The sequence below is a fragment of the Pipistrellus kuhlii genome, unplaced genomic scaffold (assembly GCF_014108245.1).
Source record: "Pipistrellus kuhlii isolate mPipKuh1 unplaced genomic scaffold, mPipKuh1.p scaffold_m20_p_2, whole genome shotgun sequence".
Taxonomy (NCBI): Eukaryota; Metazoa; Chordata; class Mammalia; order Chiroptera; family Vespertilionidae; genus Pipistrellus; species Pipistrellus kuhlii.
This window is the reverse complement of record NW_023425515.1, coordinates 37,644,312-37,659,687: the sequence shown is the minus strand read 5'-3', so window position 1 is coordinate 37,659,687 and position 15,376 is coordinate 37,644,312. Positions and strand designations below refer to the sequence as shown.

Sequence of the window (15,376 nt, the reverse complement as noted above, 5' to 3'; positions counted from 1 at the left end):
AGCTTCTCCAAGTCTCAATTTCTTTATCTGTAAAGCCTACTTTGCAGAATTGTTGTGAGGATTAGAGATAATGCATGGGCCTGGTGCCTATGTGACATTCAAGAAAATGGCAGGGAGTACTGCAATTGTGTCATCTATTCTCCGGAGAGAGAGGTGCCCCGGGAGAAAGAACAATGGGCTGAGAATCAGGAAACCAAGCTCTTGTCCTGTCACAGCAGTTCCCATGGCTCCTCTCAGTCTATGCTCCCGTTTATCCAAGGGCAATGCCACCTTGGACCATACCGCCATCCAGGGAAGATGTGGGCACTATGAGGTTAGGCATTTAGGCATGAAGTTTCATGAAAGATGGTTCTGTTTACTAGAGCGGATGGTGGCTTTTATTGCAGAATCAGAAGCGGATTAGGGCAAGCAATTAGAGGATTGTTAAGAACACTCAAGACAGTCTGAAAAGAAATAATAGATTCAGACTAAGATGCTGTGTGGAAAAATGATTTGCCAAATCAGTGTCATGCACAAAACAAAAGTGGGAACAACAACATTTGAGCACGATCTCAGACTGGCACATCTATAAACAGAAAGCACCAGTGTTCCCAGGCCATCCAACCCACCCACCTAGAATTGATTAGGAGTGATTTTCCAATTGGAAAAGAGAAAAAACACATTTCCTATGATCTGCTAGCACTAATGTATTTCTTCCCATGTAATGAAGTGCAGCGATAAAAGCTAAAAATTAAACTGTAGCTGCACATTCTGAGGAAGAAGCAGCGACAGAGCCCTGAAAATGACCTTGTAACGCTCAGCATTAAAGTAAATCCAGTGGAAAATTAGGTCCTGATAATTGAGGAGAGCCCCGGGGAGAGGACGCTGGGTGAACACAGCACGCCGGCATTCTCAAAGCTCAGTGACTCACAGACATGGTGGAAGTGAGAGCTGTAATTACATCCGCTGGAAGGAAGAAAACCACCCAGGCCTTTCAGGATCTACGGGCTTCTTAACCGGCACATCAAGCTTCAAAGTAGGAAAACAGCCACGATCCACTCCCACCCTGAAGGCTGGGATCGGAGGAACAGGAATAATAACAGGACTAGGGATTCTGGACAGGAAGCGTCTAAAGCATCTGTAAAGATGGGGACAATCCCAGAAGACTGAGCTCTGCTTGTTCATTTCTCTTCTTTTTTCAATAAAGAAGGTCCTGACATCAAAATCCCAGCGTTTCATTTCTTAATCGTTTTTCCTCGCTAGACCTCATTTGCGAGAGACATGGGCAACCTGACATAATCCTGCAACGTGCTTCCTGGTCTTTTTGGCTTTCTAGGAGCCTCTCACTGGCCTTTCTGGCATTTGCTGGGGGTGGAATGGAGGGGGGGTGGGGAGGAGAGGTGAGTGAACTGAGTTTGCTGCCCTGGCTTTCAAATCTTCCTATACATCAGTTAGAGGCCTCAGTTACACTTTCACCACCTGCACCCACTTTAGAGGTCCTTCATATTTAATGCTTTTACTTAAGGTGAAACCATGAACAGAAAACACCTTTCCCATCTACACAGTTTGCTCTCAGACACGAACCTGATTTCTCACACACCCTCATTTCCCAAGGTCTCAAAACTCTCAATGGGTTACAGCTAATAATGGATTAGGTAATAAAATAATAAAATAAGCAAGTTCATTGCTAAGCTGACTGGAGAGAGGAGGGAAGCACCTGGGAGAACATCTCTTGTGTGTTCATAAGGGAGGAACCACAGCTCTAGAATGATAAGCTCTAAGGGAGGAGAGTGCTTGAAGTTGGAGGTGGAGATGGCAAAAGTTTGACTGGAAAGTATCCATTAAAAAAACACACAAAACAGACCTGCAATGCCACAATGGAAAAGAAATAACACAGTAGGAAGAAAATGCGTTTACATCTTCTAAGATGTGAGAGGAGTAACTACCACCACACAACCTCCGCGGTTAACAGTCATTGAGCAAGTAATTACTGTGTGCTAGCTTTTGTTGCAAGCCCTGTACACGCATTACCTCATTTAACCATTACAAAAACGCTAGGAGGTCAGTACTTTCCTTACTTCTATTTTATGGTTGAGGAAACTAAGGTCACTATAGGAAACAATAAGAAATTCCCTTTGGTTACAGAAGAAGGAAAGGAGGAGAAGATGAGGATGAAATGTAAGCTAGTGATGCATCAAAAGTCTAGAGCACATGTGTCAAACACAAGGCCCACGGGCCAAATCCGTCCCGCCAGGCCTTGCAATGTGGCCCGCACCGCGCTGTCATCACTGCACTCCGCTGCGTTTCCATCACAATGACAGTTTATAACTGTTCAGTAAACCATTCGGCCCGCGATTTAGGCTGGATTTTAGATTTTGGCCCCTTCTCTGATTGAGTTCGACACCCCTACCCTAGAGTATCAATTTAAACCATTTCAGATTAACTCTGTTCGCCACAGGGAGCCACTGAAGCTTCCTAAGTGCTGGAAGAGGTGGAGGATGGACTGCAGCCCCAGCAGGCAGAGGTGGTCAGTGATGAGGCGTTGGGAATAGGAAGGTATATTCTGACGGGAAAGACGACACTGTTGAAATAAATGGGAAGTGTAGAGAAGGAGATGATTGGCATTAATGAAGACTTCTCCGAGCTAAATGTGAAACGCTGAGTGAGGTCATTAGAATTAGATCATTTCTTCCTCCTAAAGACTGCAAAGACATTTCTGTATGATTTCATTTTCTCTTACAGAAGTTGCCACAGACAGATAGGCACTGCCCCATTTAGTACCGTTCAAAGGCAGTCTTAACTGACTTAAAAAAGTGATTTGGTAACAATCTGGAGTGGGTCTCTCCTTTAAGGATATACTATCTCTGGAATATTATCTATTATGGGTACATATGTCACTACAAAACAGGGAGCTAAAACTTATTCATGTCATAATAGAAGACCCAATGTCAATCACAAACAGAATGCCCTAGGATATATGTAGAAAACAACAAAACACAAAAGCCCCAAGGCAATGACTTGTCAGGCAGAACTGACAGCCCCTATTTCATCTTTATCTTCTCTTCATTCCCTTTTGCTTTAACCCAAGTTTCTCACTGTTTCTTGAACATAATTCATGCTCTGGAACTACATGAGAGGAGTGTGAGCTTTTAGGGATGGCACATTAATTGAAGGCTACACTCAGCAGTAACAGTATACTACCACCCACCCACATTACAGCGGCTCAAACTCTGCAGAGCTCTGCTGTTGTGACCTTTAAAACAGGTGACAAGTCAGCATAGTGCAATTAAGAATGGCTTACTAAGTTGTCTTAATGCAAAAGAATAGGCTGTGAGTTAGTCTGTCACACAATGAAAAAGATCCCTGCCATGTGCTATAGTTAATGCCTAAAAGCTTCATTAGGAAACACTGTTGGAGGGGGAAGGCCCATTTATAACTTGGTTGATATTCTAAACTGCAGTAGGCCCCAAATTCCAAGGAGATGGTATATATGACAGTATTGTTCTGATAAGGGAGTTCAGTTTCTTACACTGAGAGGGCAGAGATGGAATCAAGAACCACTGGCTCTGTTACTGTCTTACCTTCAGCCTCACTGTGAGAGACTCCTATGATCTGACATTGTTCATGAAGGGATGTCATATTATGAAGGAGAAAAATTACAGCCATTAACTCTCAATTGCCATCATAAATAATGCTTCCTAGGTCTCTAATGATGAGCTGCAGGGCTCTATCCTGGGCTTTGTTTTACACAGATATTTTATCAATGACTTAAAGATAAGAGGTCAATGTATTGGAAGAAAAAATGTGATTCCCAACAGAAGCAATATAAGAAATGCCCCATAGTTGGCTCTAGAAACCAATACTGTTTACACAGGATGGGTCAGGAGCATGTGTGAATAGAATCATGAGTTTGCTATCAACTTGTTTATCAAGCCAACCGTAAAAAATGGCTGCTTAAAAAATTAATGCGCTTTTCGTTCCATTTACAGAAATGGAATCAAGCCACAAGAAGACCTGAAGGAACCTTAAAGTGGGTATTACTTAGTATGAGAAGTCAATCTTCATAGGCAATATACTGTCCAACTACATGACGTTTTGGAAAAGGCAAAACAAGAGAGACAGAAAAAAGGATGAGCAGTTACCAGAAGTTTGCCAGGAGGGAATGATGAAGATTGGAACATGGGCTATCAGGGCAGCGAAATCATTCTGTAAATGCTGGATACATTTCATTATACATTTGTCAGAACCCACAGAATGTACAACACAAAGAGTGAGCTCTAGTGTCAGCTATGGACTTTACTTAATAACAATGCACCAATTTTGGCTCATCAATTTTAATAAATGTGTCCCAGCAATGCAAGATGTTAATAATAAGGGAAACTGAAGAGGGAAATAGATGGGAACTCTGTACTTTCTGCTCAATTTTTCTGTAGATCTAAAACTGCTCTAAAAATAAAGTATTAATTTTTAAAGAAACCATTAAAAAAATCAAAGTGTTATGTTAGAAAATACCCACTTAATGCAAAATAAACGGGTGAGTAGATTTGTACATTGCATAAGAATTCTGAGATCCTTTGAAATCCTCAGCTAGTCTCACTTTTCAGACCAGAAAATATGCATTATTATTGGTGAGAAGAGTGAATACAACCAGCAAACAGTCACCGAGGTCCCTCTTAGTAACTGCAGTTGACATTTCCTCCCTCTACTTGAGAAATAGATAGATTTCGAAAAACCTAATCCATGAACTTCAGGTCATAACTATGGAGAGGACTAAGGAAAGAACGTGGCATCAGAGTCAGAGCCATGACCCTGAGCCCCGAGCTCCTGGGAAGCAGCTCCAGATAAGAAATCCCAGGACCCTGCTCTGGGTAACAGCTACTGCAAGGAACCACTGCTCCTCAAAGACAGAGGATTGCCGATGCCACCATGTTTACAACTATGACAGCCAGAGACAGACCAACCAAATTCTCATTCTTTGCCTCATAAACGACTAGCTGAACTACTTCCCTATGACTGATTGGAACAAAATGCTTCACTTTAGTTAAGCTTCTCTGCTTCCCCAAGTCCTTGACCCATCCTCAGCCTGAGTCAGCATACAGCCCCTCCTGGATAGTCCTTCTGAGAACTGGCTGACCTCCAGGAGAGACATTCCCTTCTCAGCTGTCCAATTCTTTCACCTGCTCCCCCAAATCTGGTTCTTTCTAGCCTTGTTTCCTTACCCCTATAAATTAAGTTTCTTTTCTAACTGGTATTCGACATCCTTGCAGATCTTGGGATCAGATCATTCTCCCTTTGGCAAAGCCACCTCCACCCTCATTGCAATGATTTTTTAAAATAAAGTATCTTCTTACCTAAATCCATCTTTTTTCTTTCTTTGATGGGCAACATACTCTTTTAATTCAGGCTGGATGTATGGGCCTAACTAAAATCATGTGCGGCATATCAATGAGTTTTAATATAACTGCAGCGTCATAAGATTTTTATTTTTAAAAAACTCATAAGATCTTAACGCTCCAGGGATTTACAAATTAGCCAGCGCAACCTCTCAGCCATGGCAGGAAAACCTGCTGCAGTTTCCAGCAATGCATCCCGCTACTGATCAAATACCTCTGGTAACACACCAGGTAGCTTGTTCCACTATTAGAAAATTCTCAAACCAAGCTGACATCTCCTTCTACCTGGTGGTCACCCGCAGGGACCAGTTCTGACCTCTGAACCACAGGAATTTCTATGCTTCCTTCCAAATCGCTCTCCAGATGTCTGACGGCGACTGCACCAGCTTCTTCACCTGAGCGTAAAGAGGCCCCAGGCCTGCAGAGATCCTCCACCTGCCTATGCCAGTGGTCGGCAAACTCATTAGTCAACAGAGCCAAATATCAACAGTACAACCATTGAAATTTCTTTTGAGAGCCGAAAACCGACTTCTGCGCATGGCCCACAAAGTTTCAATTGCACTGAACGTGCACGCCCACATATGGCTCTAGAGCCGCAGTTTGCCAACCACTGGCCTATGCAAAACAAAGACCAAATCATGTCCGCCGTTTCCATTTTTTTATTGTAAAGACACTGAAGTCAGCTGTCATGTTTGGGTATGTATTACTGGACAGATACTGTAAGAAAAAAAGGCAGCAGACATCCCATCAGGGGCTATCACTTGCATCTGTGCAGGAGAGAGGTAAGGGGGAGCCAAAAAAAGGGCAAATGAATCTTTATTTAAGCCGATGTCAGATGATAGCTAGAAAACGCTTCATCTTTTTCTGGGCTTTCTCATTTTCATGTTTCCCTTGACTTCTGTGAAACTATCAACTAGCCATTCTTGGGGCCAGTCAGCTGACACACTGCAGTCAGCTCTTCCTGTTGTTATGGAAACAGAGCCGCTGTGAGCTTCTTCTCTTAAAAATACAAATTAAAAAAACAAACAAAACCCCACTGTGAGTCAATAAAAATCATGAGCAAATATAGTCATCTACATTCCTGACATGAATGTCAAGACTGGCAACTAGCTATAAAAATTTTACCTCATCCGAACACTTGGACCAAACCCCCCCCCCCCCCAAAAAAAAAAAATTCAGCTCCAAATTGTTTTAATATACTTAAATACTTGAGAAAATGATAACCAATTTCTGGGAGGTATAGTTATTACACCCTCCAGTGCAGTCACCATTAACTTGCATATAGATTGAAAGCAAGGACTAAAATACACTGACCTCTGACCTCCCAAGGCCTGGCACCTTCAAGGTTCTGTGGAACACGACTGAATTTACCCAGAACTATTAGCAACGCTTCCTACCCTGCCCTTCCCAGGACCTCGTCCCTAAATGATAGAAGTCACTCTGAGAATATCAACTGTGACTCTTCGAGTGGGTTCCCTCAGCCTGAGGACTTTTCAGCCAGAGCTTCCAGTCCCCCAGGATTCTGCAAACACACCGGCAAAGCTCACCTAAAACAGGGATGGCTCCAAGTGCAAGCATGCTTTTGTGACAGATATAAGATGAAACCGCTTTCTCTGGTTGTTATGCATGTAACAATTCTAACTTTGCTACGGTCTCTCTTTAGGAGTTGAAAAAAGATGCATCATAGCTGAGTGGTTTTGATGCTACCTTCAGCTACCTCTCTAAATTCCTCTAATTCACCTCAAACATTGTCTACCTCCAGTTTGCAACTCCTCTAGGGAGTTTATTGCAATGGACTATTATGGCAATTTCTGTCTTGGGGAAATGCTTCTTGATTTTTAAATTTCTGGCCATCCATGATCAAACAGTGAAAAAGTCCTAGGGAAACATTTATCTTCCAACTTTATTGAAGTTACCATTAAGAAGAAATCTTACATACATAAATATTATATACAAACTAGAGGCCCGGTGCATAAAACATGTGCTTAGAGGGTGTGTGTGTCCCTCAGCCCTGCCTGAACCCTCCAACCTGGGACCCCTCGAGGCAGTCGGACATCGCTCTCACACTCCAGGACTGCTGGCTCCCAACTGCTCGCCTACCTGCCTTCCTGATTGCCCCTAACCAATTCTGCCAGCCTGATTACCCTCTAACCATTCTGCTGCCAGCCTGATTGATGCCTAACTGCTCCCCTGCCAGCCTGATTGCCCCCAACTGCCCTCCCATGCTGGCCTGTTCGCCCACAACTGCCCTCCCTTGCAGGCTTGGTCCCTCTCAACTGCCCTCCCTTGCTGGCCATCTTGTGGTGGCCATTTTGTGTCCACATGCAGGCAGCCATCTTTGACCACATGGGGTAGCTATCTTGTATGTTGGAGTGACAGTTAATTTGCAAATTACTCTTTTATTAGAAAGGATAGAGGCCTTGTGTATGGCTGGGAACCAGCTGGTTTGCCCTGAAGGGTGTCCCAGATCAGGGCGGGGGTTACCTTGAGGTGTGGGCAGCCTAGGCGAGGGGCCTGTGGTGGTTTGCAAGCTGGCCACACACCCTGGTGACCCCATCAGAGGTCATGGTATCAGATTTATTTGTCTTCTATAATTAAAACTTTGTAGCCTTGAGAGGAGGCCAGGGCAGGCCAGGGTGGGTGGGAAGCTTGGCTTCCTCCATCGCTGGGGGCAACCCAAGCCTCCTGCTCTCTCCAGCTCCGGGGTTGCTGCCATTTTTGTTGGAATTTATTTATCTTCTATAATTGAAACTTTGTAGCCTTAAGTGGAAGTCAGGGCCGGCCAGGGCGGGCGGGAAGCTTGGCTTTCTCCATCACTGGGGGTAACCCAAGCCTCCTGCTTGCTCTTGCTCTGTGGCCACCACCATCTTGATTGGGTTAATTTGCATACTTGCTCTGATTGGCTGGTGGATGTAGTGGAGTGATGCTCATTTGCATGTTTCTCTTCTATTAGTGTAGATTTTATATGACATATATGATAAATATTTCCATCCAAAGCTTAGAGAAAGAATATATAAAATGCAAAATGCTTGTGTTGCAAAAAGATGTTTTGTATCCATGCTCACAATCTGCTAGACTGACATTGCAGCAAAGCAGAAGGGCGACTCCCACCCAAAACTCCCATCTCAAGAGCTAAGCCAATCCCCACAGAAACGCGGCTCTGTCTCCTCAGCACTGATTCAGCTCCTGGCTGGGCCAAGTGTGACAGCAGAGTCACCAAACACTTCTTTCAGTTTTTGGTCAACAGAGAATTTTGGCTGAAATCAAGAACACTACTGCTCCTTTGTGTTTCTTACACATGTCACATTGGCAGTCAGTCTGTTCAACAGACACTGGTGCCTCCATCTGTCAATATGACTTTGGGAAGGGCGAGTGGAGCTCCAAGATGATAACCTGAATTTATATGTAGATATACATATATATGCACACACAAACATGGACACACAAAAATACATACCCAACTAAGGAAGTGATAATTAGGTGCTGAACTTCACATAATCTCACTCAGAGTACGGATGACAATATAGCTCAAACAGTAAGGAACTGACCACACTGGGAATACAAGCCTGGGCCAGCAACGATGGCTCATTTGTTCATTCTCTCTATCAGGCCAGAAACTTCTTTCCCCCCTCACTTCCCACAAACAACACAAGGTCCTGTGAAATGTCTTTCATACTTTCTCATTCACTGAAAAACTACTGAGTGACTACTTTGTTCTACATGTAGAACAAGTCTGATGCAGTCCCTGCCCTAATGAGGCAAACAGTCTAATGGGGGATACATGTAAGTGAAAAAGAAGGTAAGTATGTTGGTAGGGTCTCGATCAGGATACTATATAAGCTCAAAAAAGGAAAGACATCAAATTCAGACTTTGGGTGTCAGAAAGGATACTGAGGAAAAACAGAACTAAGACTTGAATTTTGCTTGAACAACTATCCTTATTCTTTTATTTTTATTTATTTTTTATTGATTCTAGAGAGAGGAAAGGAGGGACACTGTATACACACACATACAGGGCGAGTGAGAAGAAGAGAGGCAGCAAGAAGGAGGGAGAGAGAGACCCCATTTGAGAGGGAAACATTGATCAATTGCCTTCCACATGCACCCCAACCAGAGATCAAAACCGCAACCTTTGGTGCACAAGATGATGTTTCAACCAACTAAGCCGCAGTGGCCAGAGCTGTCTTTACTGTTCTAATTTGTCTTTTTACCTGCAATCTCACCTTTGACAGGAATCCTTACCTTCAAGATAAAAGCCAACGTAATAGACTGGGACTGCTCGTGATATGAGCTCCCGTTTATTGCACCAGGCTTTTGCCTGCTCCTACATTTAAGATACACAGAAGCACCCCAATTTCCTGAAATGTACTGTATTCACCCATATCTGTCTGGAGCACCTTTTCCCTTGGATTTTGGGGCTAGATCAGGTTTTACCTCCTCTGGGAAACCTTCCCTGATCTTTTAGTCTGGTGGAGGCACGTGTTATAATGTATATGTCTAAGTTATTCTAGACACCATGAATACTGTGTTATTAGGCTTCAACTCAGGGTGATCAGTGGCCCTAAAGAAGAATCCATATTTCAGTGCTGCCAACTACCATGCACTCCCAAAGGCAGCTATTAAAAGCCCTTCAGCTGTTCATACATTGACCAACACCCAGGCTACTTATTAGCTCAGAAACAGGAGAAGTTTTCCTATTGGTAAAATTAATGGCTTTTTAACCAGAATGGTAATGTTAGAAATGGACCTCATTGCTAAAATAAAAGGTATTCCAGATCTATAGACTGGGTAGAATAACTTAAGAGATAGTCCCAACTTTTGCATGGAGAGAAATAAGTCTATAACTGATCACTTAGGAATGCTTCCTGGAGCCACCTGTGTCCAGTCATTGGCTTAGGAAGTTTCTCCTTGTCTGAGGCTGATTACAAGAGTAACAGCCTATTTTTTATGATATTGCTACATCTCTGATAGACACCTACAATGACAGAGAGCTGGGACATTAGAAAGCTTAAAACACTGAACAAATTTATTTCTAAATGAATATTTATTTAACAAACACCTATAAGTGTGGTAGGATTTGCTTTCATTATAAACTAGTAACAAGGTTGTAAGGGAGCAGCTAACCATTTCTCAAATGTCTTCACCAGCCTCTTCAGCATAAAGCACACAAGTGTGGCACTAAATTAGCTTAGTCATTTCAAAACAGGCCTCTCCTCCATGCTCTTGCAGCATCTATGCATCTGCCACAGCATGTCAATTCATATGGAAATTGTCAGTTTACCAGTCAACTTCTCCCATTAAATACTGAGGTCCTTGAGAAAAGGATTGTACTTTTCATCTCTGAAGTCCATTTCTGAGCTCAGTGTCTAGCTTAAAGTAATATTTGCTGCCCGGCTGGGTGGAACCAAGAGATCACTGGTTTGATTCCCAATCAGGGCACGTGCCCAGGTTGCGGGCTCCATCCCCAGTGGGGAGCCATGCAGGAGGCAGCCAATCAATGATGTTCTTCTCTCACTGATGTTTCTCTCTCTCTCTCCCTCTCCCTTACTCTCTCTCTGAAAACCAATAAAAGTATATTAAAAAAAAAGAAAAGAAATACTTGCTGAATGAGCATAATATATAAGTAGCACAATAAAGTGGAAGGGTATCTGATGAGGAGCTTAGAGACCCATTTTAACGCTAGTTTCAACAACAGCTGAATACTCACTGAGTATCAATAATTTATTGAGTACTCACTATATGTCAGGCATAATATTAGGCACTTAAAAAGTATCTCATTTAGTATTCACAATTCAGAGAGAGAGCATCATCATTTTAAAAAGGAGGAAAGGAAGGGTCTGACTTATTCAAAACTACTCAGATAAATAAATAGAAGAATCCATCTTTGAATCAAATCTGGTTGAATCCAAAGCACATGTTTCTAACCTCTACTTTAGAAGTGTGTCCCATAGCTAACCTTTGTGAGCTTAGGCAAAAAAAAAAAAAAAAAAAAAATCTCTCTGGATTCCAAATTCTTCATTTGTGTTCTGAGTGAGACTAAGTTACTCAAACCCTTTCCAGCTCACGTTACCATGTGATAGTTCTAAGCAGCAACAATCATGGCCTCACTCCTGCCCGCCCCAACTAGACAGTGAAAGAGACTTTCATGTGCAGCTTGTTAGACAGCTTTTCAGACAATATTTTGTTTTCATTCCTTTTTTTCTCATTTGAAATGCCTCAGGAGATTCAGTAGGCAGAGAAAAGGGACCTGTTTTCGGCACACTGCTTTGAAGCTAGAGCCTGCTGTTACTCCAGAGCCAGCAAGTTGTTAGTTCAGTTCTAAAATCCTTGGCTGATATGTATGCTGGCTGAAATTGTCAAAAAGGGTAATCCACTTCAACTACCAGAGGAACAAAAACATAGCAAAAATGTCAATCTGTTTACCACATTTGAGCTGTGCTGTGGCAGCTGGATAAAGAGAAGAGTTTCAGTGGTTCTCCTGACATCACCTGGGGGTTGCTCCATTGAAAACCTCACAGCCTGTTTGTGCCTCAAAGTTTACAGTCAGGGGTTGAAGTGCATTGGCAGTTCTATCTCACAGTACTTACTGAAGACTTTATGTGGTATGCGCTGAAATACTGAGATCTCAGGCCAGTACCTACAGCCTTCCTCCTTAGAATACATTTCGTCTGCTACCACTCAGTTACACCAGGACGAGAATTGTAGAAAAACGGTAGGCCCCTAGTTGCCAGGAGACCAATGCTAGGGCTAACCCTCCACTTGGCTTCTCAGGAAGAGGCAAGAAGTCATAGTGATACATCATTAAGGCAACTCATCAGAAAGAGACTTTGACAATATAAGGTGATTAAAAATCACGGTCATTTTCAGACAATTGTTCAACAGAGGAGAACAAACGCACAGAGGGAGGGAGGAAGGTGTTTCCTGCCTTTAAAATGTACTCACTTTCTTAACAGCAGGATCCCCTTTAGATGGACCACAGGATGGAGACATTTTTACCTGGAAAAAGAGGCAAACATTGTAATATCCTGTTTGTTATAATCTAGTTTTATTAATATTTGACCCACACTCTAAATAGTTCAACTAGAATTGGTGTAACTGAGATAAAAGACATTTTCAGAGTAATAAGGAATAGGTGATTTTTTAAAAACCCTTTGAAATATGATTTGGATAAGAAAAATGGAACAGATGATCCAGATTGGTTTTAACTAAATGATGAAGAACCAAACAGAAATAGATTTTTGTTGATAATGTTAATCAACTGATATAAAATGCAATAGTCAGCATTTCTTGAAGATGCCAAAAAGTATCCTTTGTGATATAATATCCCTTTTAAGCAAAATGCACAAGAGTTTGATAACAATAGTGAAGAATTTAGATAAAGTATCAGCCAAACCATAACAAAAAGAAGCTTAGCCCACGGAAGAGAAACTCTTCAAATGGTACAGAAAATCTTTATTTATTTGAAAGGTTAAAAGAGATTGTCACATTAGATAAATGAGACCCAGCTGCTAGCTGCCTGCAAGAAAATACTTTAAATATAAAGACACATAGATTAACAGCAAAAAGACTAGAAAGATACACTATAATGGCATTAAATTTCAGAGGAAAGATTACCAGGGATAAAGAAGATCATTTCATATAATAAAGGGCTCAATTCATCAGGAGGACACAACAATCCTAAACACTGAGCCCAATAGCTCAGAAGTACATAATACAAAAACTGATAGGACTGCAAGGAGAAGTAGATTTTATAGTCAGAGTTGTCCATACCCATCTCTCAATAAATGATGAAAAACTAGGCAGATAACCAGAAAAAATAAACTGAATTAATAAATGGGCAAAGGACCCAAACAGACATTTTCCAAAGACATACAAAAAGTCAACAGCACTAGCGGCTGCCAGGCTGGAAGCGGCCAAGCCCGGAGCAGCGGCTGCCAGGCTAGGAGCGGTCAGACCCGGAGCAGCGGCTGCCAGGCTGGGAGCAGCAAGACCCGAAGCAGCCGGGTCTGGTGTGGCCAGGCCCAGAGCAGCGGCTGCCAGGCTGGGAGCGGCCAGGCCCGGAGCAGCCGGGTCAGGTGCGGCCAGGCCCGGAGCAGCAGCTGCCAGGCTGGGAGTGACCAGGCCCAAGTGGCCAGGCCCGGAGCAGCCGGGCCCAGAGCAGCCGGGTCCGGTGCGGCCAGGCCAGGAGCAGCAGCAGCCAAGTCCAGAGCAATTAGGTCGGGAGAGGCAGTGACCAGACCCAGAGCAGCTGGTTGTGGAATGAACCAGAGCAACAGAGGCCAGGCCCGGAGCAGCCAGGCTCGGAACAGCTCGCTCCTCGCCTGCCCCTGCCCCACAGCTGCCTCTCAGACATGGCTGGAAACTTTTGCGGGAACTTGAGGGTCTGCTGAATCAAGTGATGAGGGCTTAGATCTGGATGTGTTGAGTTAGTATAGTGCTGGGGTGTTGATCTGTGAGTGCCTTGGGTGGGGCCTGGATGAGGCTGGTTGACCTATTTGGAAATGTCTTTTGTGTGAAGTGTATCATTGGGCATGTGGAGGTATTATTGATATGAGAAAATGCTAAGTAACTGATTTACTATCTGAAAAGGGATTTACTATCGGGGAAAGGGAGGAAGGAAGAGACTGAACATAAACTGTGCACCTATGGATGAGGACAATGGGGGGTGGGGAGGGGGCAGAGGGTGGGGTGGGAACCTGGTGGAGGGGGGAAGAAATGAGGAACCTTTGTAATAATATGAACAATAAAGATTGATTTAATAAAAAAATTAAAAAATAAAAAATAAAAGGGAGAGCAAGGCCAGAGCTGAGAGAGTCTTCCCACTAGGTTGACTCCCACCTTGCCCCCCATTTGTCTCCCCCCCCCCCCCAAAAAAAAAAAGTCAACAGCTCTATGAAAAGATACTCAATCAGGGAAATGAAAATCAAATCCACAATAAGATAACACTTCACACCTGTTAGGACAGTTTTTATAACACAGACAAGAGACAACAAATGTTGCTGAGGATGTGGAGAAAAGGGAATGTGCTGGGAAAAGGGACATATTGGTAGGAATATAAATTTAGGTATAGCTATTATGAAAACAATATGGTGGTTCCTACAAAAATTAAAAATTAAGCTACTATATGACTCAGCAATCCCACACCTGGGTGTATATATAAAAGAATAGAAATCAGTATTTTGAAGAGGTATCAGTACACCATGTTCAATCAAGTATGCAAGTAAGTGTTCATCAAAGGATGAATGGATAAAGAAGATACGATATACATATATACAATGGATTATTATATTTGAGACAACATGGATGGACCGTGAGGGCATTATGCTAAATGAGTTAAGTCACCAGAGAAGAAAAAATATATATGATATCACTTACATGTTGAATGTGGAAAAGCTGAACTCATAAAATCAGAGTAGAATGATGGTTACCAGAGGCTAAGGGTGGGCTGGGGGAGAGGAATTGGGGAGGTACAGCTTAAGGGTACAGACCTGCAACTGGTAAATGAAAGAGTTTGGGAGATCTAAGGCACAACATAGTGACTATAGTAAAAAATATTGTATTATAAACTTCAAAGTTGCCAGGAAACTAGATTTACTGTTCTCAACACACACAAAAATAATTATGTGACATGATGGTGTTATCTAGTGCTACTGTAGTCATACTGAACGATATAAATGTATCAAACTAACTTATATACCTAAAACTATACAATAATATCAATTATATCTCAATTAAAAATGAAAGCTCTATCCACCAGTTTGGCTCAGTGAATGGAGCATTGGCCTGCGGACTGAAGGGTCCCAGGTTCGATTCCAGTCAAGGGCATATACCTTGGTTGCGGGCACATCCCCAGTCTGGGGAATGCAGGAGGCAGCTGATTGATGTTTCTCTCTCATCGATGATTCTCTCTCTCCTTGTCCCTTCCTCTCTGTAAAAAATCAATAAAATACATTAAAAAAAAATGAAAAAGACATAGAAGGCTTAACACAACTACCTTGATAAGA

The 15,376-nt window shown here is 42.7% G+C and overlaps 1 protein-coding gene across 10 annotated transcripts in view; it reads right to left on the bottom strand.

Moving 5' to 3' along the window:
- Nucleotides 1-15,376, bottom strand: part of VPS8 (VPS8 subunit of CORVET complex) — a 238,741-nt gene that overhangs the window by 15,718 nt on the left and 207,647 nt on the right. For 9 of the 10 annotated variants that reach the window (XM_036443983.2, XM_036443984.2, XM_045583756.1 and 6 more), the window contains one exon: nucleotides 12,315-12,368. The exons of the other annotated variant lie outside the window; for it this stretch is intronic. In XM_036443983.2, coding sequence (XP_036299876.1) covers nucleotides 12,315-12,368 — 54 coding nt within the window. The remainder of the gene's footprint in view (nucleotides 1-12,314; nucleotides 12,369-15,376) is intronic. 10 annotated transcript variants of the gene reach the window in all.